At 36.1% G+C, this 27,884-nt stretch overlaps 2 protein-coding genes across 3 annotated transcripts in view; both read right to left on the reverse strand.

Annotated features, from left to right (window-relative positions):
* FLACC1 (flagellum associated containing coiled-coil domains 1) overlaps positions 1 to 7,811 on the reverse strand; it is a 67,412-nt gene extending 59,601 nt beyond the window's left edge. The window contains exon 1 of the mRNA XM_040475848.1: positions 7,757 to 7,811. The gene's annotated coding sequence lies outside the window, so the exon portion shown is untranslated. The remainder of the gene's footprint in view (positions 1 to 7,756) is intronic.
* Positions 197 to 27,884, reverse strand: part of TRAK2 (trafficking kinesin protein 2) — a 67,750-nt gene continuing 40,062 nt past the window's right edge. For both annotated transcript variants that reach the window (XM_040475845.1, XM_040475844.1), the window contains 13 exons: positions 25,414 to 25,490; positions 23,569 to 23,685; positions 22,078 to 22,287; positions 21,123 to 21,201; positions 19,532 to 19,662; positions 18,778 to 18,852; positions 17,123 to 17,260; positions 14,537 to 14,616; positions 13,797 to 14,000; positions 11,583 to 11,881; positions 9,983 to 10,231; positions 7,757 to 7,862; positions 197 to 4,185 (listed from right to left, as the gene is read on the reverse strand). In XM_040475845.1, coding sequence (XP_040331779.1) covers positions 3,507 to 4,185; positions 7,757 to 7,862; positions 9,983 to 10,231; positions 11,583 to 11,881; positions 13,797 to 14,000; positions 14,537 to 14,616; positions 17,123 to 17,260; positions 18,778 to 18,852; positions 19,532 to 19,662; positions 21,123 to 21,201; positions 22,078 to 22,287; positions 23,569 to 23,685; positions 25,414 to 25,490 — 2,444 coding nt within the window. In that variant the 3' untranslated portion in view covers positions 197 to 3,506. The remainder of the gene's footprint in view (positions 4,186 to 7,756; positions 7,863 to 9,982; positions 10,232 to 11,582; positions 11,882 to 13,796; positions 14,001 to 14,536; positions 14,617 to 17,122; positions 17,261 to 18,777; positions 18,853 to 19,531; positions 19,663 to 21,122; positions 21,202 to 22,077; positions 22,288 to 23,568; positions 23,686 to 25,413; positions 25,491 to 27,884) is intronic.

Raw genomic sequence — 27,884 nt, forward strand, 5'->3', positions numbered from 1 at the left:
CCTTTATTCTTTTTAAACATATTTCAGAAAATATAATAAGACCTGTTTACTACATATGACTTATAATTGGTTTGTCTTGTATTGCTTTGGCAAACAGAGGTTGTCTTCTGTACCAAAACCAACATAATGGAAAGGAAAGCCTCAATGCAGGATAATCTGTGAAGAGCACTGGGACAAAAACACCAAAAGACAAAAATTTAAGAAGATATTCATGTTTATTATCTGATTTACATTTGACAAAGCAAAGGTAGGTGCACAAAGAGCTGTTTGACAAAGTCAAGCCCTAGATATCAAACAACAGAATTTCCCTGGCTGCCCCAGAGGGCACTTCCAACACCACTCCTGGGCAGCTGTGCTCCACAATGCAACCACTCAGCTGTAGACACTGTGGTGTTGCACTTGGGACTGCAGGCCTGTGGGACCTGACATCAAAGGCGTGGGCCATTAAACACTTGAGAGCTCTAGTTCCAGATGTCAAAAGTCAATATTAGTAACCAAGTATCAGAACGGTCAAAAAAAAAAAAATAGCAAACTTTGAATGAATACTGTACAAAATACACCTTTTATAGAGAATAGGCTCTTGTTGTGAGCTGCCTCTTATTTCCTCCCTTTGCCAAAGTCTGTTCATTCATGTCAAATCAAGAACACAGAGTATAAAACTTAAAAAAAAAAAAAAAACCAACAGCTACTTTAACGATGGTCATGAAGTTCTCCCTAAGACCAACTCCTAAGGCTATTACGTAAGATTTGAGATCATCATAATTCAGGGTAACTTTTCATTCTGAGCCCACGAAGGTATCCCTCCTATAGAGAGTAGGATACTTAGAAATACCTGAGGTATAATCACTGAGAATCTTCCTAGAGGAGAAACAAAAGATTGGAGTTTCTTATATTGGCATAAAAGTACATACACAGTTGATACAGAAAAACTAAAATGTGAACAGTACTCAAGTGTAACAGATAAAGTGAGGAGAAACTTACTACAAGGCTCCAGGTCTTCTTCCTATAATTTGCACATGGATTCTCAGGCTGTACCAAAAATGATTTTAGATGGAATCTTTAAAAACAGTAAAACCCAATTTCAAAACATTCATTTTTAGAGACAAGCATGCGCCAGTATACAAATCATTATGTTTCTGGTGAAACAGTAACATCAATCTAGTTTTCAAAAACTGAAACTTCAATTAGATGTGCTTATTTGGCTGTGAATATGCCCTCACCCTGCCTCCAAAATGATCATTTTAGCATCAGTTATTAAAAAAGTATACTAATTATACAGAACACTCCAAAATCTAGCTTAGTTTACAGCTATTTATATAGTATACATAAATCTGATAATTTCATAACTTTGTACTACTCTCTGGCTGTACATTTACCCATTTCCCGATGTTTCTTGGAAACTGGCAACAGCAAGATTATTTTCTTAGAGAATAAATAAAAAGCTTTAAGAATTTGCTAAAATAAGCACCCCAGAGTTATTTTATGAAGTAGAACTCAAATACTATTTTTTAGAAGTAAATTGGAATATTCTGGAAATTTAAACATCTTTAAACATGGAATTCTTCTGGTTAATGCCTACCACATTCAGGGACACTTATGTTCACTTATGGGAGATCTGCTAGAATCCTTTCCGAACATGTTAATGTAAGGTCTGCTGATGTCAGCATGACTAACAAAAGGGGAGAGAAGGCGGAAAGGGCACTTTCACTTTTTGTTTTTAAGAAATTTAGCAAAGTTTTATTAAGCTTCTAAAAAGCATGGTACACTCACACATTCTTACCATGCACACATGTGGGTTTTTCTACCCTTTTGAACACATAGCTCTTTATGTAGGAGAGGCCCCACAAGAGGAGAAAGTAAGGATCCTCTGCAGGCAGGAGAATAGGTGTATGGATGGGAATCAGAGCAAGACTCTCATCAAGAATGCTTCACAAAACTGCCTTCCGGTTAAGTCAGAAGTAAGGAGCAAAACATTTGCAAATTAACCACCAAAAAGATCACTTAATATGCCTCCCATTTTTAATAACAAAATAATTAGCCTCCACCCTCATCTCTTCTCTATCATGCCTTTCATATAATGGTTTTTTTTTTTTCTGAACTGTACTGCCTAGAGAAAGCCATGTCATGATGAGGAATAGGCCTTGATTAGCGACAGTTTGTAAAACAGATCTGTTTCTTCCCAATTCACAGCCTTGTGTCACACTGATGAATGCTGAAACCGAATTCCCGAGTTTCACGTTGCCATTTCATAGAATCTGTACCAAAAAAAAAAAAAAAAAAAAAAAAAAGATTCCCAGAAAAAAAGCAAAAACTTTGACTTCCCCATTAAAAAGTTCATTCTCTAATTCTACAGATACCAAGAAAAAGACGATGTATTTTAATTTTACAATTTAAAAAAACCACAATCTCAAAGCAAGCACCTGGGTTTTACTTCAGCTTATAATAATTTAATATGCCTGAGAAATTTTGTGCAAATACATGTCATCTTTAATGAAAAATATGCATAGCACTTTGGAAAAAGTTTAGTTGCAACTAACTTTACTTACAAAAAAACGTACAGACATAAATACACAACATTCCCTAATTCCTATTGATTGCACTTCCGGTTTAACCCCTTCCAGTCTCCAAGGAAATTTGAAAGCCATGTAATTATGTTCATATTTCTTGGCCACTGTACTTATCTAAATAAAATATTTTGAAAACAAGTTTCCTTGGTTCCAACTTACCCATATTTTCCTTCTTAAAGGACATCATTATCCCCCAATTCATGTTGTTTTTTGGGAGGTGTTGTATAAAAATACAAATTTAAAAATGAATTTTTATTAATCACAAATACAAAAGGAATTTGGGTCATTTGGGCTCCCAGTGGCTCAAAGGCTTGAAAACGGAAAGCAAAAAGAGAGTCTCCACTATTCTGATTTTATGAAAAAGATAAAATTCCTTGCTTGCTAACGCTGTGTACATACCATTTGATGGATATGTAATTTATCCAGACATTAACAGGGTAAAACATAAAAGCATCTTCCTTGTCTCAGTAACAGACAGGGCTTACCTCAGCAACCCTGCAGTACAGCTTTTTATAGGCAATGGTCAAGGTTTCTCCCTTTTTCTTCCCATCTCCTAACCTGGGTTCTTCCTGCTTTTGTTTACTAGGAATAAATGTTCTAGCAAGTTTAGTATCTCTGGCATATTTCGGTATTACTGAATTTATTGTCTAGTCACTTTTTATTTTCAAGATAGGAACATTCAACTGAAGGAGTATATTAAACCTTTCTTCCTTTTCTGCCTCCAAACACTCATGACTCATTCATCTATACTTGCAATTTATTAGACCTCATTCATTAGGGGCTCATCTCAATTCTGTTTCCATTCTTCCACTTCCCCTTTCCACATTCACAATCCATCTGCAACATTCCTTATCTCTCAGTCAGACCAGACTACATGTATCAGTGCAAATCTATCCTTCATGTGCTAATTTGTTTAAGAGATCAGTTAATTGCTGAACTTCAGTCTTCCTTCAGGACATCCATTTTTGGTGAGGATGTGCATACAGGCGTGCCAAAGCTACCCATCATGACTGGAAGACTCTGATTCCTCCTCAGTCCACTCAATAAATTGCTACCTGAATTTAAATAAATAGCAGAGTCTGGTCTTTGAAGACCAATTTCTGCCTCTCGGCTTCTTCCATGTTCCTGTGCATTAGGGGTTTTGATTACTCTGGCTATCCCCAGTCTCTTCAGCCTGTCCACTAAGTTCATCTTCAACTGGCCAACATCAGGAGGGTTCCGGGAAGGTCTCAAACCATACATCTCCTGGAGGAATGTTTCAGCTGGTCGGGAGGCCAAAAAATTTTCAGAGAGATGCACTCGAGGCTCAAAGGGTAAAGGAGAAGGGCAGGGTGAGTGAGATGGTGAATTTGGTGGTGTGGAAGGAATAGCCAGGGATTTGGGGACAGGCTGGAAGACGGCGTTCTCTGAAATTGGGCTGTGATACACTTTAGCAGAAATGCCTCGTTCCTGTAGAAGTTTGGCCAAGCTCATGGTGCTGCTGAATGTTATAGTAGAATCTCGTCTGTTGGTAATAGATTCACCAATGCTGAGTCTATAGGACATAGCAGGAGAATTCACCGCTGTGTTTGATGAACTGCTACCAGTACTTCCACAGGATAATGAAGGGAACCCAGAACTTTGAAAAGAAAAAAAAAAAGAAAGAAAGAAAGAAAGAAAAGAGAGGTTTAAAAATAAAAGTAATTTCTAAACAGCATTTAAAGTAATCACATTAGTTATCCACAGTAAATATAGAGGCACTGGCAACGTATCAATAACTAAACTGTGGAAAGATCTGAAGAGTAAGACTTTTGATGTTACTTCAATGACTGGTTAATTATTTGTAATTTGTAACAATGAAACATACTTCTTTTCATAGGTTATGAAAAAGTTTACTGTACTCTAACTTTATTCTTAAATTTTAATTCAAAATATAAATTTTTGGGAATATGACTAAATTTTATGATAGAAATAAAAGAAATTAGGGGCACCTGGGTGGCTCAGTCAGTTAAGTGTCTGACTTGGCTCAGGTCATGATCTCACAGTTCGTGGGTCTGAGCCCTGCATCAGGCTCTGTGCTGACAGCTCAGAGCCTGGAGCCTGCTTCGGATTCTGTGTCACCCTCTCTCTCTGCTCCTCCCCTACTCGCTTTCTCTCTCTCTCTCTCTCTCTAAAATAAATAAACATTTAAAAAAAGTTTAAAAAAAAGAAATAAAAGAAATTAAAATATTAGTCATTCATTGGTTGATGAACATTTGGGCTCTTTCCATAATTTGCCCATTGTTGAAAGCACTGTTATAAACATTGGGGTACATGTGCCCTTATGAATCAGCACTCCTGTATCCTTTGGATAAATTCCTAGTTGTGCTATTGCTGGGTCGTAGGGTGATTCTATTTTTAATTTTTTGAGGAACCTCCACACTATTTTCCAGAGTGGCTGCACCATTTTGCATTCCCACCAGCAGTGCAAGAGGGTTCCTGTTTCTCCACATCCTCACCAGCATCTGTTGTTTCCTGAGTTGTTAATTTTAGCCACTCTAACCAATGTGAGGTGGTATCTCAATGTGGTTTTGATTTGTATTTCCCTGATGAGCATCTTTTCATGTGTATGTTAGCTAATTGACAATAAATGATATTTAAAAAATAAATAAGTAGACAGTAAGTTATATTTAAAAAATATTTCATAGAATTCACCTGTGAAGCTGAAAATAAAATAAATAAAATAAAATTGAAAGCAAAAAAACTTTAAAATATTAAAGGAAGTAAATTTCAGAAATTTTTACTACTATATCCACTCTATAAAGTGAAAGACACCAGAGACAACAATCCATAAGTAAGTAATTCTCCAACCTTTTAGAAAATACAATCTTTTATATTAAACCTAAGACGCTCTTCTAAAGAGAAATTTATTTCCTTTTAATCTTTCAATTTTATATTACTAAGAACTAATAAAAGTTGAAATGATTAAACTTCCATTTTTGGGGCGCCTGGGTGGCTTAGTCGGTTAAGCGTCCGACTTAAGCTCAAGTCATGATCTCACGGTTCATGAGTTCTAGCCCATGTTGGGCTTTGTGCTAACAGCTTGGAGCCTGGGGCCTGCTTCAGATTCTGTGTCCCCCCTCCCTCTCTGCCCTTCCCCTGCTCATGCTCTGGTTCTCTCTCTCAAAAATAAATAAACATTAAAAAAAATATTTTTTTAAATGTCCATTTTCAAGAATGTTAATTCCAAACAAAAGTAGTATAAGGATACCAATGGAACAAATGTTTCTTAACCTTGACTTAGAACATATGTTTCTTGGAAAATAAAAATAATTAAAAACTTTAACAACTATTAGAAACTTTCTTATTTTATGTTTTGTTAGAAAGGAAGAAAAAAACTAAGAAATCATGTACTCGAGGAAATGGTGAGAGAATGGAGAAGCGACTTCTGTAGACAATTTTCCTCCCTTAAGCAAATGTTACCAGTATTTAATAGACAAACTTTCACTTAACATAAAATACTCAGTATATCAAGGTAACAAAATTCTAATGATTATGAACAAAATTATTAAAATTCATAATTTATTAATGAACTTTCTAAAGTACCAACTAGTATAAAAGAAATAAACTAAAAACATATTTGGCTTCTTGATTAAACAAGTCCAACTAAGAATCTCTAATACAATGCCATCTACAGACTATTCCTAGTTTCCCACCTCCCTGTCCCTACTTTACTGTAGAACTGCCAGTCCTTTCCCAAACTGTACACTTCATATGATGGTATCAACTTGTATTGAGAGTCTTCCCAGGAACCAATTCTATAAACTTGTTATCTTGTTGACTATAAGAACAAAGTAGAAAAATTGCACATATGCCTGTTCATTACAGACTTATACTGAGATCTTTATTGGATGAAAAGCCAAATGCTTTGCGAAATAATTGATTTGCTCTTACATACCTTGTAAATCATAATCTTATTTCCCTCTACAATGGCAGCTAGAAAGTTAAGACTCAGATACATGGTTCACACTAGCAAGTATATAAGACTTTATGTTACAACTTGTATACTAATTTATTCTATCCATTTTATATCCTTACCTTTGATTCCTCTTTGCTTCATTTTTCTCCTCTACTTCTAGTTAACATTATCCCTGCAATGTTCTCTATACCTTTGAAAAGTACCTTCAATTCTTTTGGGAATTGGTGGGCCAGAAATAGCAGCAATATGGCTGAATAAGATCCCTCAATTATGTGTTAGAATATTCATGTTCTAGCCTGTGTAGTAAATAATTTGGCCTTGCCCAGAGGGTTCTGGCCTTTGCCCTCAAGCTTCTGGAAAGTAATCTATGCCATGTCTGATAGAAGTGTCTTTGCTCAGGATGAAAGCTGGCCACACTAGATCTTGGGGTGAGCCTGGCCACACCCAATAGTTTTAGGGAGGGGACTAGCCATGCCAGAGAGAACAACCATGTGGTTTAAGGTGGAGACTTTAGGTCACTGGATCTGGAAGTGAGCTCAATGGGTAATCAATCAATGGGTAATCAATCAATCAACCAATAGACTATGCACTAAAGTCTCAATAAAAAATTTGGACACTGAGGCTTGGGTAAGCTTCCCTAGTTGGCAATATTCTGCACGTACTATCACACATCGATGCTAGGAAAGTAATAAATCCTAAGGACAAGGGAAACTTTTCATGTGGAACCCTCCCAGACTCTGACCTATTATATCTCTTCTTTTGGCTAATTTTAACCTATATCCATTCCCAGTAATAAATAGCAGCCATGGGCATCATGTTTTCAGAAAGTTCTGTGAGTCCTTCTAGCAAATTATGAAACCCGAGAATGGTTCTGGGAACCCTGTGAACTTGCAAGTGGTGTCAGAAGTGAGGGGAGTCTTGTGCTGAGGACTAGTCCCTCGAATCTTAGAGCTTGGCTTACTCTGGGCTGCAGTTGGGTCATTTGCTACCTCTCTGACTTGGACCAGTTACCTAGACTTTCTCTGTCTCAGTTTTTCACTTACACAATACATACTCACTTGCCCTGCCACTTTGAAGAGTTACAATGATCAAAGGAGAAGATACAATGTGAAAATATCCTAAAGACAAATGATCATAGAACATTAATTAAAAATCTGAGATTTACATGAAAGTAATTTTAAAGGTAAATTCATGAAAACAAAGTTTTCAAAAGGAAAGAAATTTTAGGCCTCAAATTGCCCAGACCCCTTACCTGGGGGTAACCTGAGTGATATCAGAAGGATGCAATATCCTACAGGTAGTGAAGGTGAATGTCGAGTTTGTGCATGACAGACACTTTCCTGGGTTTGAAGTTGCAACTGAAGTAGAGATTTTTGTGGAATCAAAAAAAATTGAAAGACTAGGTTAATAATGTAAGACGTTCATCACTATTAATAATATAGCATTAATCAAGGGTATTTTGTACAAAAACCACTAAATTTGGAAATGAAATATACATAAATATTGTATTAGTATCACCTGGCTAGTACATAGTTGAATCCTTCAATACTTTAAAACTGTAATTTAAAGGGATTAAAAATAGCTTGGAAATAAGAAAAAAACACATTCTGAAAAAGTACATTAACTCCCCCGCCTCCAACATCCCAAACAAGATCTAGTCAGTTCAATCTTTCTAGTCAAACTACTCCAGCAGTTCTCAAAGTGTGGTTTGCAGATCCTTATGGGAATCCACAGGTCAAAACTACTTTCATAGCAACCCTAAGATGCTATTTGCCTTTTTGACTGGGTTGGCATTTGCATGGTTGGTACAAAAGCAATGGTGAGCAAATCTGCTGACACCTTAGCACAAATCAAGGCAATGGCACCAAGCTATGTGAATATTTTTCACTGTTGTTCACCCACCATAGCAAAAAAAAAAAAAAAAAAAAAAAAAAAAGCAGCCAGATTCACACAAGAACGTCTTTGATGAAGCAGTAAAAACTACTTATTAAATCTTGACCCTTGTATCTTAAATTCTGTGTGATTAAATGGGAAGTTAGTATTAAGCACTCTGCTGCATACCAAGATACAATGGTCATCTAGAGGAAAAAGCACATGGGCAATTGAGTTGAAATTTTCTCATGGAACACCATTTTTAACTGAAAGAACAACTAACAAACTAGTTATTCAGACTTGGCTATGTGGCAGAAATTTTCTTGGAAATGAAGGTAGTGAGCCTGTCTCTTCAATAAATAAAAATAGCTTATAGGATTTGCTGTCACTTGCACTTTCAAGTGAAAATTCAAGTTTTGCAGAACTTATATCCATCCCTGGGAGCTTTAAAGCTTCATAATAGTAAAAGACTTATCTGATGACATAGGTGGTGATAGTAATGTAATTTTAATATATTATATAATGAAATATGTTAACATTTAGAGATGTGCATAACTCAGAGAACCAATATTTTCCAAATGACTAGTGCATGAAGTTATAAAATCATGCATGGGTAAAAGATGCATTCAAAGTGTAGGATAGACCAACAGACTTTAATGTAACAAAGTATGATAGGTTTTTGGATTCCATATTGCTACAAAGAAACTGCTACTTATCAAGTTTTGGTGTAATATCAAAAAAATATTCACAAATACCTGAAGGGGTTATTAAAATACTCTTTCCTTTCATACCTACACCTCTGTGTAAGCCTGCATTTTCTTTATATTCTTCAAGCAAAGCAACATACTATAATAGACTGAATGTAGAAGCTGTATGAAAATCCAGATATTTTCTTTCAAGCCATAAATTAGAGGCTTACAAAACTGTAAAACAATACCTTCTCACTATGTAAAGGAAAGAGCTATTTTTCATAAAACATACTATTTGTGTTAGCATGTAATTATTATTTTTAAATGAGTTAGGGGCGCCTGGGTGGCGCAGTCGGTTAAGCGTCCGACTTCAGCCAGGTCACGATCTCGCGGTCCGTGAGTTTGAGCCCCGCGTCGGGCTCTGGGCTGATGGCTCAGAGCCTGGAGCCTGTTTCGGATTCTGTGTCTTCCTCTCTCTCTCTGCCCCTCCCCTGTTCATGCTCTGTCTCTCTCTGTCCCAAAAATAAATAAACGTTAAAAAAAAAAAAAATTTAAATGAGTTAATAAATATTTTTATAATTTCTCAGTTTTGATTTCTAACATGGTAAATATCAATAGATACAATTCACAAAGACAAGCTCTCTGGAATTCTCAATTTTTTTTAAGGATGTAAAGAGATCCTGAGCTCAAAAGGTTTATGAACCACTGACTGAATTGATCTTTCTCTGTGCCCAATCTACTTATGCAGGCTGGTTAAGAAGTAGAATGAGAAGGGCCACTATTGCTATAGATTTTTATTTTCTTATGTTAAAGACTGAGTACATTCCAGTTAGATTTAAATCAAGGTAGTCACGCGACCATACTGTTAAGTCAGAATGCAAAATTATTGGACTACATTCACCAAGCACTATTCTTACCTGTAACTGGACCACTAGCTGAAGTAATGGGTGGAAGGAAGATTCCTGTTACTGGCTTGGATATTGAAGGGTTCTGTTCCACTTGAAAAGTGATACCTTCCTCTTCATCCTCTTCTAAATCTGCGAGGTGATAGATGGCATCCTTGGGCAATTGGGTAAAGCCTTTAGTGATGACACCTGGTCGTGGGTCAAGAATGGTTCCTAAATTTGGTTGAGCAAGCTGCTGCCAGTGGTGCAAAGTTTGTGATCCTGAACGTGCAAGGCCAACAAACAAACAAACAAACAAACAAAACAACAAGGCATGTTTTAAATTTCCCAACAAGTATTAAATCTTGAATACAGAGGCTAAAATTATAATGTGTGAAATATTAAGGCTAACAATAAAACTACTTATTCGGTCTTAATGTTTTGGTAAAATTTGTATGAAGTTCTCTGTGGAAGACTGACAAGATGCTAAAGGTATGAACAATAATCTTTCAATTTCAAAAGTTAACTTTAAAAAGGACACCTAAAGCAGGGGTGAAAAAGTCAAGGCAGCACCCTTGATAGGAACTAGGATGCTGAGGTAGTGATGAGAAAGAAGATATGCACCTCAGAGGTGGGGCTGTATTTTCCCAGGTGAACAAAAATCAATACTTCCTTGGCTTGAAACTATGCTTATGAACTTTGAAGTCAAAAGCCAGGCTCCTACATTAAAAGACACCTGAATTTCAGTGTTTTGTTTTATTTTTTGTATTCTTCCCCATCCTGCTCATGACTCTCCTTTCCCCAGGCTCTTCAGGCAGAGTAGGAAAGTGAAGCAGATGCTAAAAGGAAGATATATCCCTATGGTTCTTATCTATGAACTCTGGCAAATGACCATCCCAAGCACCTGCACGAGATGCAATGTCTAATTATGTCACTACAGACATTTCATCCTAAGGGGGCAACTCTGACAAATACCTGAACTGATCATTAATGAATAAAACTAACTTATAGAACCTTTGAGTTTGAGGGTTCCTTATAGATTACCAACTCAAAATTTTGTCTAATGCAGACTCTTTTATGATAATAACAGAATCATTTGAAGGTAATCAATATTCCATAAAACAAATTTATTTTGAATTCAAATTCTATCTTAGGAGAGAACAAAAACTGAAAAGAAATTAGCAAAAACTGGAAAAACAAAACCATGCAACCCAGACACACACATCTCTAAGTAAATGACACTTCCTGGGTAAGGAACTCTTTTTTTGAATAGAAAGGTAGAGATAAAGTATTACACCTATATTATTTTCATTTATTTATTATATCCCGTTTGTTTTACCATGAAAACTGCCGTCAATGATATTTCTTAGCTAAGGACAAAAGAAAAGACTGCTCTTTCTCCATCACATTTATATTAAAAAAATACTGATGAATGATGATGGGAGAATGCAGATCTCTGCACACACTTTTCCCACAAAGTACTATAATACACTGTCACACAAATGAGGTTTAGGGATAATAAAAGTATCTCTTGTACATAGTCTTCTTATAATTACAATACAAGGTTTAATTCCAGGAAAAGGAAAGGCTAATAACCAACAGGGCTTACAAATGGCCCTTATTGATTTATTACCTTCAAGGGGCTTCACAATTTGTAATTTCTCAGGCATAAAACCTCGAAGGCAACTGGCACTGCTGAGGTCTGTGATCTCTGACTGGTCGGTGCACAGAGAGGCAAGGCTCTCTGTGGGGGTGCCGCAGTCACTAACCCCTTCTTTCTGGTCAGCCAGAACCTGGATCTTCCGTTCCCATTCTTCAGCAAAGAACTGCTTCTCACTTAAGTAGTTCTGTCGCCGCAGACTAAGGCGATGCAGTGCTGTAGCCAAATCACTATCTTCAGAGGGTCCTAGTTGACCCAGCTTCTGAATGTTCCTGTGGGAAAATCATTCACTGACTAGATCTGTAAGGGTAAGGTTGAGAAGCACAACCTAGACTTCTCTTTTCTACAATAGTGAATGTTTAAGAAACTGATTAAATTCAAAGCATTTTTTTCCTAGATATCAAAGTGTTTTTCTTAGGTGTCAATAATACAGAAATAATAACAATAAACCAAAATCACTAATACTACATGTCATTTTTTATGGATCATTTCAAGCAACTTCAGATAAATAAAAACATACTGGTTATTATGTGGTGTTTACTAATTTTTCTATTTCACTTAAAATTTTTTTGGAGTACAATTAACATACAATGTTACAGTAGTTTCAGGTGTATAATATATTGATTTGAGAACTATAAACATTACTCAATGCTCACCATGATAAGTATAGTCACTTAACTTATGAAACTACAGATATGACTATATAAATTGAGTTCAGGTAGCCAGAAAAATAAACATTATCACATTGCATTGAATCTATAAAACCATTGATTGCAAGAGGTACCATTATTTTATGTACTACTAAGAAAGAAAAAATGCAACCCATTAAACTATGACATGCCATTAACTGCAAAACAAACAATTTCAAAATATAAAATGTGAAAAAATTTGCTTTAGGCCATGTAATCCTCCACGAATATTGTAGAACATTTAAAAAAAAAAACCCAAGATTTGTAAATACTATATTTTCATAGTTCTGTAAACACATTTGTTCCTTTTCCATATTTATGAAATTGGAGGTATCTAACAATTGATATCAAAAGAAAGAGTAGCAAGCCAAACTGTAGTTGCTCCTGGCTACTCTATGTGAATTCACAGAGATCTGATTGTTGATCCCTTCCTAAGGTAACTATGATCAACGACACAGTATTGACACACAAAGCTACTGTAGGTACAAACTGAAATACAATAGAAAACCCAGGATGAGAAATCTTTGTTTCTTTCTTTCTTTTGAAACACAAATATTTTTATTTTTGAACCAAAGTGTATCCATGGATCAAATCTGTAGTTTACAGAAATGTGACCCTACAACAGTGTGATGTGACCAATACCTTCATGTGGAGTGACCCTGGGCAACCTACATAGTGAGTTGACCCTCACTTCCCTCAACTGTAAATTGAAAAGGTATAGTACCTACACTACAGGGTTGTTGACAGTATTAAATAAGATTTAGCTCCTAGTCCACAATGAGGATTCAATAATGGTAAAAACACCATCACTACCACCACCACCACTACTACTACTGATAGCAGCTAATACTTGTTGGGTATTTGGTATGTCCTAGGATAGATTTCTGCATTAGGAAGATTTCTCTCAGGTACAAAATACCTATCTTTCGAAAGCCTTCAGGTGACTTTCCAGTAGTGCTGTTTAATTTCTAGTTATTTATAATTCAATAAGATGAATTAATGAAAGCTGGAAAAAGTCTAAGTTTAAACAAATAGGAAGTTAAGAGCAACCTACTTTTCCTCAATAGGTATTCAAGTTTATTGTTTATCCTAAAGGCACCAAAGCAGTTGAGATTATGAGCATGGGTTATGAGAAAGTGTCACTGATGCTATGCATAAACTGCCAATGACCAGATTCAAAAAAATCTGACTTAGAACATGAAGATTTAGATTCAAACTTTGCCACACTGAAGAAGAAAGTAGTAAAGAATTTTACACTTCAATGCAACTTCTGTTTTGAATATACTTAATTAAATGTAGCCTTTTTACTCCAAAAACTTTTATGAAGTCAATGATCTGTCTTACAAATAATGCTATTGGGCATCATTACTGAATGAAAACTGACAGTTCCAGAAATTCCTTGGAATAGCACAGAACAATGCTGGAATATAAGTATGAGCATCTGGTATGTCAATGCCATAAGAAATACACGATAACTGCCATGATCTATATTTCTTACTCTGAAACTTCTTCTGAGTTGCCCCCCTGGTTCAGGAGGGTTTTGTCCTCTGTTTGTTGCAAACCAGACTCAAAAGGTTTTGCTGTCATGATGACACTTGAACGGTTGGACCCTGGAATGGGCAGCAGAGCTGGGAATGGGATAGAGCGGCCCCGTGTGTCATTGGCAACCTTGACAGTATCAAATACCCGTTTCTGTTGGGCTCTGTCAAAAAAGAAGTAGTATTCATTATTGACACTGTCTACCACTGGAGTGCTTTAGAAAAGAGACACGCGTGTACAATTCATTGAAAATAAAACTACCCTGACTAGCCTCTAAATTTTAAGAGAAATTATTGGAAAATAAGCTTCAGAACAAGAGAACACTCTCACAAATGTGAGCACTATTGAGCCTTGGGGCTCAATTGGTTAAATGTCTGACTCTTCATTTCAGCTCAGGTCATGATCTCATGGTTCGTGAGATTGATCCCCACATCGGACTCTGCACTGGCAGTACAAAGCCTGCTTGGGATTCTCTCTCCCTCTCTCTCTCTCTGCCTCTCCCCTGCTTGCCTGCTCTCTCTCTAATAAATAAACATTTAAAAAATATGTAAAAAAACCCCAAATGTCAGCACTATGAGAAAAAAACTGAATACTAAGCAGATTTACAACTGAATTCTCAAAATACCTATCACTTTGGATTGTGGCTTCTTTTTAATTCCATCCCAGTGCCTGGGTAACAATACATGTGATTGTACTTACTTTTGTTTGAAGAGAGAAGATTCCTCATCCAAACTCAACTTTTTACGCATGGTCCCCTCAATCTCAGCTGCCAGGGATTCCTAAGAAAAAGAGTGTGAGATTACTATACTGATTATGTAAGAAGACGGTTAGGAGAAATGGGTTATCCTTACATGAATTAACAGAGTCTCCAGGGTCCAATACTTTTGGTGTTACAATAAAAGAAAACACAAGAAAATAGGCACAGGCCAAAATGCAAAGAAAAAAAAGAGGCATTTTGGAAATGTAACTTTTAAACAAGAACCAACTTCTTTTTCATGATATCTTTTTACAGGCGAGCAGTGGGAAAAACCAATATGATAAACAGAATATATTACCTATGTAGACACAAAAAACCAAAAGATCTGAACGGCTATAAACCAAGATGCCAATAATAATTCTCTGGAAGTCAGGATTTGACAGTATTTCACAATTTCTTTTTGCTTCTCTGTAATCTCTAACTTTTCTATAATAAACATGTATGGCTTTTATAATGTAGAAAAATCATTAAAGGAAAAATAAGCAAGTTTTCCTTTTCCCTGGTCAGAGATGAGGGTTCAACCGGCATGAGTGCCATGCTTGGTGAGGCTGGGCTGACAATGGCTAGAACTGGAGATACTGGTGTGAACTCATGTTTTTAAATACATGTAGACAGATGAACATAAATATGGATTGGAACAAAGATATGGATGTGTTTCAGTGGGTGTATGCATGAACATACATATATTTTCTAGCTCTATCTGCTGAGACGGACTAGAAGTAATGATACTCTAGTGGCAATGGACACACAGGACCCAGATCTTGAATTCTAAATATCATTCCTCATTAAAACTAACCAGACCTCCTTGGAGAAATGGTTGACTCCAGGACTGGGACAGGAAAAGGGCAAGATGAACTTAAAGGAGATCATGCTGGCCATATCTGGGACAATTTAAGTATCAAAACAAAAATTAGTAATAATGGACTGTAATCCATTGACTAAAATAGGAAGAGTCCATACGGACATAACTAAATGAACAAATGAATAAATAAATGAGACAGAAAGGTTCTGACAAAAAAATGTTGATTAATAAATGTTGAAAAAATGATGGAATTAGAAAATCACCATTTGGCAATCATCTTAGTAAAAACTGAGTCAGATATGAACCATCCCTAGGTGTTAAAATTAGCAGATAAAAGTTTGCTGAGAAAAACAGGATATTTAAATAGGTCTTAAAGTATCTTCCCACAAAATAGTAACTTTGATCACTTGGCTAAGGTAGCACCTGCCAATTTTCATCATTGTAAAGTTAATTAGCAACATTAATTAGTTATCAATTAACATTAACTTTAGAATAGAAAAAGTTGGCAGATACTACCTTAACTTAGTAAAGTTAATTTAACATCATCAGTAATGGGATAAATAGACAATGTGAGCCTCCTATTACAGTGTACTGAGAAGAACATGGCATTATTTCTGCCAAAAATAAATTGCCTGAATCTAATCATGAGGAAACATTAGACAAACCCAAACTGAGGACATGCTACAAAGGTAATGAAAGGCATGTAAAACAGGCCTTTTGAAACAACCAAATGCAACATATCCTTCAAAGGATATTGTTGGGACAGCTGGTAAAATTTAAACTTAGGGCTCTGTGGATGAGATGACAGTATTGTATATCAATGACAGTTTTCTGACTTCGATGGCTGTAGCGTAGTTATATAGGAGTGTCCTTGTTTATGGTAGATACACACTGAAGTATTAGGAGTTAATAGGGTGTCTCTTACTGTTAAATGGTCCAGAAAAAATATAACAGAATGATATGGCAAATGTAGTAAAATGTTAAAAATTGGGGAATCTAGATGAAGGATATATGAGAGTTTTTGTACTATTTTTGTAGTATTAGTCTAAGTTTAAAATTATTTCAAAATAAAAAGTTAAAAACCAAAGTCTTGCTCCCATATTCTTCAAAAAATTACTATAATTTATAGTTTCAGTTTTTTAAAATATTTCACAGAATTGCTTATAAGTATTTACAAACTAGACTGTTAAAATAATTCTTTGAACCAATATTATAAATTCTGGCATAGACTCACAAGTTTTCATTAATCTCTTTAATTCAAATACTATATATTGATGAATTAAACAAACATGAATCCTGCCCTCATGGGGCTTACACTCTAACTAGCATGAAATATACCAAGAGACTTGAGATCTGTTAAAATAGGTTTTAGATGTTCAGAGTACTATTTGAATAAGTGGCATGTGGTGGGCCTAGGGTAAGGATGACCCAAGTTTAAGTAGCTCTATGGTACACAGACCTAAACCTAATTTCCTTAGGGTTCATCTCATATATTATAATAAACCCAGAAGGTCATCTATTAGAAGAAAGGCTACCATAAGTAAGAGTATTAAGGTAGATGTAAATATACAAATTAAAGCCTAAATGAATAAATGACTTCCAGAAACAAGGACAGAAACAAATGTTCTCAAGATACTTTATACCACCAGAAACCACATCACTCTCAGGACAATCTAATCTTAAAAAGTTTCCTTAAATATGTAACATCTTTCCCAGAAAAACTCACCCCAGAAAAAGCTCCATATGACTGTGAAAAGTAAAGATGAGCAGCAGGGCCAGATCTACTACGAAGTTCCTTTATTTCCTCTTGGGACTCATGTAACATTCCCAGACACTCCATATTCCTGTCTTGTAACTCATGCAGCTGAAAAAAAGGATGGTAATTAGTGTACTTCATATCATTCTCAAAATGACAACAGGAAAATAAACCCCATTGGGATAAGTATTAATTTTATCCAGAGGGCTAGATAACCTCATGAAACAATTTCAATACAAAGACTCCAAAACAAACTAAGCAAGGAGAGTGTATACATATATATTTCAAGTCACCAGAATTAGGAATGTCTTGGCCAGAATTATACATGAATATGATTCCCGAAAAATCTGAAATGTAGCTGAAGTAATCATAATTATTGTCAATTCAATATTTAATGCTTCAAACCCTTAAAAAAACTTATAGAGGAAGAATAATAGCTATGGTCAAGTTAGGTTTAGTATAATGTTAGCTATGCATATTTTTTTTTTTTTCAACGTTTTTTATTTATTTTTGGGACAGAGAGAGACAGAGCATGAACGGGGGAGGGGCAGAGAGAGAGGGAGACACAGAATCGGAAACAGGCTCCAGGCTCTGAGCCATCAGCCCAGAGCCCGACGCGGGGCTCGAACTCATGGACCGTGAGATCGTGACCTGGCTGAAGTCGGACGCTTAACCGACTGCGCCACCCAGGCGCCCCGCTATGTATATTTTTAAATGTCACTCTGAAGTCTGTAAATGACAAGATCAAGCCTACAAAGTATTGTATATGATGCCAGGGTGGTCAATTATCCTAAACAAGTAGTTTCTTCTCCCTTATTTCAGAATCTTCTTTATAGTTAGATACATAAGCATGGTAAAAGAGTACACAATTTTCAGAGTATTTCTTCAAGTGTGGTGTGTGGAGTGAATCATGTAGATTCTAGACCCTTATTCTAAACCTACTCAATTGGAAACTTTTGGGGCTGGTGCCTGTGAGTCTCTATTTAGGACTCATTCTGCCAGGTGATTCTTAACGTATGCCAGGGAACCACCAAATTGTATCTAATACATAGAATTTTTATTTGGATTGAAAGCAGAAGATTTTTGGTATTTCTTCTGACATATTTGCAAAAACACTTATTAGAAATTATTTTAAAAACTGTTGGGTTAAGGTAAACTGGTAAAAGGGTCACATATTCCTACAGAATCTTATATCTATTAATCAAGAAAGATGTCATGTTATTAGTTTTAGGGACAGAATTTTTAAATTGCTTTACTTCTTAGATCTCATAATTTAATCTCTTGCTATTTAAAATCCAGTAATTATGGGGCGCCTGGGTGGCGCAGTCGGTTGAGCGTCCGACTTCAGCCAGGTCACGATCTCACGGTCCGGGAGTTCGAGCCCCACGTCGGGCTCTGGGCTGATGGCTCAGAGCCTGGAGCCTGTTTCCGATTCTGTGTCTCCCTCTCTCTACCCCTCCCCCATTCATGCTCTGTCTCTCTCTGTTCTAAAAATAAGTAAACGTTGAAAAAAGAAAATTTAAAATCCAGTAATTACCTTTAATCATTCTTACTCACGAAGATGAAACAAAACTCTTCATTCTTCTCCCCACCATATTACATAAGATAAAGGAAGATTTGATTACCTCCATTGTCAGTTGTCTTTGGGCATCTTTGGAAGCTTGTAGGTGAAGTCTCAGTTCCTCCTTCTCAATCACATGCTAACAACATTTTAAAAGAGACAAGTGAAGCCTTTCCATATAAAGTACAGGCTACTCTCTTTTTTTTTAAAGACATCTTTTTTTTTTTTTTTAACATTAATTTATTATTGAGAGATAGCAAGAGACAGACCGTGAGCAGGGGAGGGGCAGAGGGAGAGGGAGACACAGAATCTGAAGTAAGCTCCACGCTCTGAGCTGTCAGCACAGAGCCCGACGTGGGGCTCGAACTCACGAACCGCGAGATCACAACCTGAGATGAAGTCGGATGCTTAACCGACTGAGTTACCCAGGCGCCCCTTTTAAAGACATCTTAAGAGTGTCTGTCAGGGGTACGGTCTAGAGACCTATAAAAAGCTAACCCTTCAAAAGCCAAATGAGAGCAATAAAATGGGCAGAATACAAAATCTATTAAGGTATTCAGAGGACAATGATCATTTGTCAATAATTCACATCACAACTTTCTAAGGAAAATCTAACCCCACCTGGCCACGAGAACTAGTAAGTTGAAAGTAGTTATTCATATTTCACGACACAGAAAGACTAGAACAGTAACCAGATTAAAGCACTGTAAACGGATAGGGAGTGTGTTTATTTTGCTTAATGTATCTAGCACTTAGCGGAGTGCACGGTATGAGGCCAATGCTTAACAAACATCTGTTGAATGAATGAATGAACCTACTTCTTTAACTTTATGCTGAAGATCAACAATTTGAGACAAGAGAGAGGAGATCTCTTCTTGGTACCGAATCAGTTCATCACTCTTCCCAGATAATTCTTCAGTCATTCTGGACATTTGAGCATTTGTTTCACCTGGGAAACAAAACAAAAACTTAAAAATTAATATAAATGTAGGGTAGGTGTTGGCAAACTATGGCTTGTAGGCTAAATCCTACTTTGTAACAAACACTGGACAATATTATGAATGGATTTTTCTTTAACATTAATTTAAAAAATAAACCCAGATAACCAAGTAGAGGAAAATAAAGGTCCTTCTGAAATAGGCTAATACTGAGAACTGAATAGGAGGCAATGAAGCTAAAAGAGGTGACTTGTAAAGGCAAGCAAGCTAAAAGTTTTGCCTCAATCTTTTTCTTTATGAGGGACAAGAAGGCTGAAAAGAGATAGGTGAATTATATATGTTTGCAAGTACCAAGGCATAATCTCATTTATGTCTTTCAGAACTCTTCAGGGACATCAATAAAATCTCATAAACAAAATTAAACTTAACAAATTTAACAAAGGAACATTTCAAATGCAACAGTCACAATCTGTTAAAGCTATGGAGATGTTTCTGTACAAGAGAGACTTTCTGGGATACCTAGCAAACCGCATAAAGCCTCTGAAAATCCTTCTAGCCTAGCATTCTGACAGGCACATGAAATAGAACCTTTAGAATTCCATGCAGGAAGGAAATTTTGCATATAAAAATTCTGACATCAAACTCAAGTGGCAAAACTATTTCTCAGTGTTATATACAACTATTTTAAAATTGACAGAAGCTCTATAACAGTTCAAAGGATACTATAAGGAGGCAGGAGATTGGGATCTAAGCTCTTGGGAAAGTCATTTCCTTTTTGTTTTTTAAAGTATAAAATGTGAATAATGGAAGTGCTGATGGAGAAGATTCAACTGAAATTCTTTGTGGTTCTCAAAAATTCTGTTACTCTAAGGTATTACATTCTGACACCAACAGCCCAGACGAATTGGTATCATGTATCCTATCTTCTCTTTCAACATAAAATGTTATAGATATACAGAGAAATTATGTATCTTTCTCTACTAAAGCCTACCTTTTTCTGATTTATTTTTAAAAATTATTTTAATTAATAATACATCAAACCAAAATATGTTCCTTCATAGACACATAGTTGGCACTCAATAAATACTCATTGAAGGTAAAGTTTTATGCCATCATTTAAGCCCTGGCTCTCCCACTTACAAGTTTTCTAACTTTGGCAAATCATAGTCTTTATAGGACTATTTCCCCATTGACAAAATAAAAGCTTTGGCTATTTTCACTCTACCATGCTATAACTGATAGAAATATAGGCCTTTCTTTAATGGCAATGTGAAATAAAACTATTTCTTAAAAGTATATATGGTATTTTGCTTAGAGTTGTGGGCTCAACATGATATTCCAAGACTGTCAGTAATTATTTAAAATTGTTTCTTGAGATGCCTCTACTGAAATCATTGATTTAACTTCTGAGTTGGTGAAATGCCATCAAAGAATTGCCCAAAAACTATGAAAGAAAACACATAATACATACGAAGTTCTTTAACACAGTCATTGACAAGTTGTTGTTCCTTCTCTTCATAGGTAATAGTTTCTGTCTTTATGTGACAAGCCTTCAAGAAAGAAAAAAATCAGTGTGTGATAATATCTTCCAATACTTTACAGTATTAACTTAAAAAACCTTTAATTCTCATCTGAAGATAAAAGTTCACCAGCTGAAAAGGAAAAATAAAACCCAAAAAGCTTTATCAAAAATAAAGATATGGGGGGGGGGCCCCCGGGGGGGGCTCAGTCAGTTAAGTGTCAGACTCTTGATTTCAGCTCAGGTCATGATCTCACAATTGTTGAGACTGAGCCCCGTGTTGGGCTCTGCACTGAGAATGGAGCCTGCTTGAGATTCTCTCTCTCTCTCTCTCTCTCTCTCTCTGTCTCTCTTCCTTACTGTCCCTTCCCCACTCATGTGTGCTCTCTCTTCCTCTCTCTAAAATAAAAAAATAAAAATAAAGATATGGGACAGGATATGACAAACATCTCCCCCTCATTCCTCTCAGGATCTTTGCACATGCCTACTCATTCTCTCTGATGCCTCCCCTCCACCATACTTTTCTGCCTGGCTAATTCCTAGTTTCAGCTAAAATGTCATTTAAGTAGGACTTCAATTCTCCCCCATTACACAAGTTCAGGAAACCCTGTAATCTTCCAACATAGTTCTTATCACAGTTATAATTATTTAGTTATTTGTGTAAACTACCTAACATATATATTCTGTGCTGTGGCTTTCTCTATTTCATCTATCAGTTTGCTATTATCCAGCTGTCAATGAATGGGATCTAACTGACAATGAAAGGCAAATACACATGCCTTTGCTATCACCTCCTAATTGGAATGTCAATAGCAAATCCTTAGTTATGCCATATTTTACCTCAATACATGGACCTAAATCTTACAGCCTTTAAGGTACAGGAAAGTAGGAATTCGGTTGAATGTACCTTGGATCGAAGAACCATATTCTCCTCTTCCAGTTCCTTGAGTTTTTCTTGTAGCATGTCCAACTGCAACAAACCTTGAGATAAGCTAAAGGACTCATTGAGCCGAAGAGGTGTAGAGCAGCTGGAATCAGTTTCACTCTCTTCAGAGGCAATAGAGACAATTCGAAGTAATTCATCTTTCTTGGACAGCTCATGCTGCAGTTGATTAACCTGCACATCAAAGGGCTTGATTTACAAGATGTTCTTTATTTTGCATTATTTACATGTAATATAGCTTTTAATTCATGGAGCAATTGTTTCTCACCATAAAATAAAATTATAAAATCAGCTGCTAGATTTTATTGACTAAGGTAACAAGTGCTAAAAAGAGAATAACGAACCTCACATACTTTCTAAGATATAATGTTAGAGCATTAACTCCACAAAGACAGCTTTTTCTGTACTAGGTGAAAAGCCAATTTTTATATTCTATATAAATAGGAACGTAGGAGGAAATTTTCACATAAGATAATGATATATTCACAGTTAAAAACAAAACTTAAGAAGCTTTCAAGTGTCAGAATAGACCCCTCCTTCAAATTCTTATCCTAAAGACTTACACTTTAAAGCTTTTAAGTATAAATCTGTGTGACTTCTAGAAATAGTTCTAGAAACTATTTCTAACACAAAGGCTCAAATGTTATTAAACATAATGGCATTTATAAAATATTAATGATGGGGCGCCTGGGTGGCGCAGTCGGTTGAGCGTCCGACTTCAGCCAGGTCACGATCTCGCGGTCCGTGAGTTCGAGCCCCGCGTCGGGCTCTAGGCTGATGGCTCAGAGCCTGGAGCCTGTTTCCGATTCTGTGTCTCCCTCTCTCTCTGCCCCTCCCCCGTTCATGCTCTGTCTCTCTCTGTCCCAAAAATAAAAATAAAACGTTGAAAATAAAATAAAATAAAATAAAATAAAATAAAATAAAATATTAATGAAACCAGATAGTAACAAATTAAAGGAAATTTGAAAAGTAACCATTCAAGTTAATAATAAATTGGTTCTCACTAAAAAATATTTACTGCATGAAATAAATATATTTTCAAAATTTCCTTTTCTTCTTCTTTGGGTTTCTGAATAAAGATGCTTCATTTGGGTATCTATTATTTAGGGTTATTTTTTCAAAATAAATTTAAGATAAGATCACACAGAAAGTCTACACAAAGGGATGAGGAAAAGTGTTAGAATCTTAGCAGGGTGACACATGTATGATAGGTACTAAACACAGTACCTACCATATTTTTTTTATACTGACTAAGGTAGAGTCACTTGAACACTTCTCTGTACAATAACATTTAATTTCTCTACTGGTTAGTTCAATGGCTGACAACAAAGTTAACATGTACTGGTGTTATTTATCTACCTATTGTTATCACTTCAGGGGCACCCAGAAAAATAAACTTTTCTATTGTCCAGTAACTAATTATTTCATGCTATAAATACTTGATCAAAGACTTACTTGATCAAAGGCTTGTCCCAGTTGCTCCTCCAGAGCTTCATTCTGCTCAGACAAGACATGGTTCCGTTTTAAGAGAGCCTGTCCAATTCGAGCAGCTAGTTCCAGATCACGATCCCTCTGTTAAAATACCAAATATATCTTTTGAGTACAAAAAAAAATTTAAATGGCAGTTTAGAAATTCTGCAATTTTGTTCACTCACAAGGAATGTCCCAGAAAGCATCAAGATTCATTTTAATGTCCAGATACCACAAATAAACACAGGGCTTGACACACATATAGTGTTTAATACACACTGGTCAAATGGATGACGGCCATAGTAATAAATGCAAGAGGGCATTTTTCTTCTTGATATCAAGTGAGATTTATTTTATTTTTTAGAGAGAGCAAGCAGGGGAGAGGGGAAGAGGGAGAGAGAGAATCCCAAGCAGATTCCACACCCAGTAGGGAGCCCGATGTGGGGTTTGATCCCACGACCCTGGGATCATAACCTGAACTGAAATCGAGTCAGATACTCAACTGACTGAACCCCCCAGGCACCCCTAAATCAAGTGAGATTTACTGATCACCCTATTAATTACTCAAGAAACCCAACCTTTAAAGTTATGATTTTGGGGAATTAAAAAATCAATACAGTCTTTAGAAAATGAGGATAGGGCCTGGCACACAGTGAAAGCCCAACAAATATTTGTTGAGCATTTGTCTATTAAACATGGTAATGATACAGCACATATGTTGAAAAAAGTTCCAATTATGGGAAAGCTTCTATGCATTCAGAGCCAGAGGCTTAGAGGAAAGCATAATCAAGAGCCCTACTGTCAACTGTTGCAAGAATGATAATGTGAGATAAAAGAGGGGATAGCAGACTAGAAATTTTGAGGTTACAGGTTCTACTGAAACATAAAGGAGTCTAAAGAAGTTGGTGGTAATGATGCAGGGAGGCCTATAGAATAGCCAAGCAAACCAAGAGTTACTTGTCCTAAGCAGATGGTGATACTTAGCAAGGGTGTAGGAATCCCATCTATGTGTTGGTGGTGAGGACTGTATCCTGTAGGATGAAAACTGTCAATATACATCTAGCTACCTTATATATGAGCATGGGTTCCACTTACATTAATCACTGTATACAGATAGAATTAAGCCTCTATTCTTTTGCTCTATAATACATGAAAAGAGGTAGATGAATTATCTCCAAATTTTCAAGGCCCAATGTATCTCATTTTCAATATAGGCTAAATGGCATACACAAAATCATTCTAGGGAGCTGGGGGGGAGAGGGGAGAAGGGTACTTTAAAGAGAAAGACAGTTTCAAGACCAACTGAAGTTGCAGTATAAGGAGATACCTCTAAGAACGTCATTTGGAAGAGATACACTATATATTAAAAATGTCACGGACAAAGTGAGCTCAAATAATAGTCCAAACTGAAAGTAAAAAAGGGAAGATGATGCAAACTGCTGGTATTGATTTGCAATGGAGCTGCTTCTTGAATGGGCTGCTCTGCTCCAGGGTAACAGCAGGAATTTATTAAAATAACAAAAAACAAAAAACAAACAAAAAAACCAAAACACCATCAACTTTTTTTTTTTTGATAGCTTTTCTAGAATAAGAAAGCCAGCATCATTATAATAGCAACAACAAAAATTAAACCCTCTGCAACGTCATAACAATAAGCTTTAGGAACCATTCTACTTTGGAATGCCAGCTGTTCCATCTGTAACAACCTTATACAAAACAACCCAGAACAAAGACATCCTCCTTTTTCATTTGATGTGCAAACTTGATAGATGTTAAATGATCTTCAAGTTTTAGCTTTTTGTACTGGAGAAAGAAAAGATATATTCTTACCTCTGCCAGGAGGTGTGTAACCATGTCGATGTCATTGTAAGTTTTGGTCATCTGCTCCACCCTGTCTGTGCCTAGAACTGAGACAGTTCAAAACAACTGTTTATAGGATTTAGAAACAACAGAGAATTTTAAATATTCATAATAGTTGAAAGATCACAACAACCACCACCACCACTCCAGGCTTTTACAAAAGTGCCATTCAGGAGATTAAAAATATATGTGAAAATAGAAAATAGACACTCAGAAAACAGACCAATTATTACAAACAAAATATATATCATACAATGAATTAAAAAAGTATCAAATGATCATCAGGCAACCACTTCCTATCTCTTCCTCCCTCAATAAGATTAGAACTTTGGTCCACTCACATTAGGGACTGTGGCCCTGAAGAATGGATTAAATCACCAATTATTTTATACCCTAATCTAAATTAAAGTTCCTGAGGGGTGACTTACTTAGTGAGGGGTTATGCTATTACAAATGAATTTAATTAGAATTCTGATGTGATTATCTTCAATATCCATGATCATCTATCATGTGAGCTAAAATCAATAAACAAGGAATAGGACTTGTAGGACTTTTTATAGTTCTGTTATGAGGCATAATCCTTTTTAGTTTAATTAATGATAATCTCTATCATATCTAGGCCTTTGTTATAAGATAAACTGTATAATACACTATTACATAATTTAAGTCCAGTAATTCTGCATTAAATTCAGGAACTGTCAATACATTGCATATTATAGCTCCAAAGAGAATGACAAATATGACCCCAATGATTCCACAGTCACAATAAGCAATACCTTAAAAAAACCCATTTTTTTAAATGTATATTTTATTCTTGAGAGAGAGCACAAGCAAGAGAGGGGCAAAGAGAAAGGGAGACACAGAATCTGGAGCAGGCTTCAGGCTCTGAGCTGTCAGCACAGAGCCCAATGTGAGGCTCGAACCCACAAACTGTGAGATCGTGACCTGAGCCGAAGTCGGATGGTTAACTGAGCCACCCAGGCAACCCAATAAGTGATACTTTTTTAAGCTAATGATGCTTAATAATAATAAAAAGAGATCTTATAATAAAAGAGAGATCTTTTCATTCTGGAGTGCATTACATGAAACAGATCTGTGTTTGATTTAGACTGATTTTACAATTAGTTTGCCTTGAAGTGTGAAAAAATAAGAGGCTTTAAAGAAATGCTGAATTTATGGATTTGAGTGAACTTGAATAAGTCACCTAACCCTTCCAAAATTCATATTCTGTATTTATAATATAGAGGTAATAACACTCATCTCACAAGGTCACTAGGAAAATGAAATACGATAATGTAATGAGCAGTATTAAAATACTATTAAGTGTTATACTACTGTTTACAGTTACTACTTTCTTTTTTTTTCAACGTTTTTTATTTATTTTTGGGACAGAGAGAGAGACAGAGCATGAACGGGGGAGGGGCAGAGAGAGAGGGAGACACAGAATCGGAAACAGGCTCCAGGCTCCGAGCCATCAGCCCAGAGCCCGACGCGGGGCTCGAACTCACAGACCGCGAGATCGTGACCTGGCTGAAGTCGGACGCTTAACCGACTGCGCCACCCAGGCGCCCCTACAGTTACTACTCTTAAACACATCTGGTATGTGTGAAATAGCCTTGATTTAAAATTTTCTGTAAATAATACACTGTATTGGCAGCAGATACTATGATATAAGTCACTTGTAGTTCCTTAGTCCCATCTTAACCTTGAGGTTGCCCAAAAGACACCATTAGACATGTTTTACTTTTATTTTAGCTTTTTATTTTTCTTCCTGGCAAAACTGCTTAAAATGAATCTGAGAACTACCTAGAGCTTAATTATTAATGACAGTTTTATTCTTAGGTAAAAGTAAAACAAAGTGCTAGATTGATAGTGATATGAGATAGAAAACTAAAAAGATCTGGATAGAAACATTTTCACCCCACAAGGATTTATATTTACAAGTAGAAAAACTGGCTCTGTAATTTAACCACTGGGATACGGGAACAGGCCCACAGAATCTTCATAATTTACTTACAGTGTGAGGTCTCCTCTACTCCTATTACTCCTCAATAATAAGCTAAGGGAAAAAAATCAAACCATATCTATGCTCTAAATTATTAGCAGAAAACTAGCCAATGATTGCAAACCCAAATGTAATCCAGGGTGATAGGTCTATCTCTAGACTCTAATTTAATTGATTTAGAGGAGCCCCACAGCACACACAGTAAGTAAAAGATGCCCAGGTGTTCTGATGTGGAGTTAGCAATAAAAACTACCAATTCAGTAGTAACACTCCAAGCAAGAACTAGGAATCCTAGAGACTCAGTTAAAAAAGTTTTTAATAAAACTATTTTAAACAATATATGACATAGTTTATGTTATATGATTGACCAGAGTTGAAGATAAAGTGGTAATTTTATTCTGAAGTAAAACCAGTAAGTTAAGGATGTAATAAAGAG

This window comes from Herpailurus yagouaroundi, unplaced genomic scaffold (assembly GCF_014898765.1).
Source record: "Herpailurus yagouaroundi ecotype Mexico unplaced genomic scaffold, PumYag 140, whole genome shotgun sequence".
Lineage (NCBI taxonomy): Eukaryota > Metazoa > Chordata > Mammalia > Carnivora > Felidae > Herpailurus > Herpailurus yagouaroundi.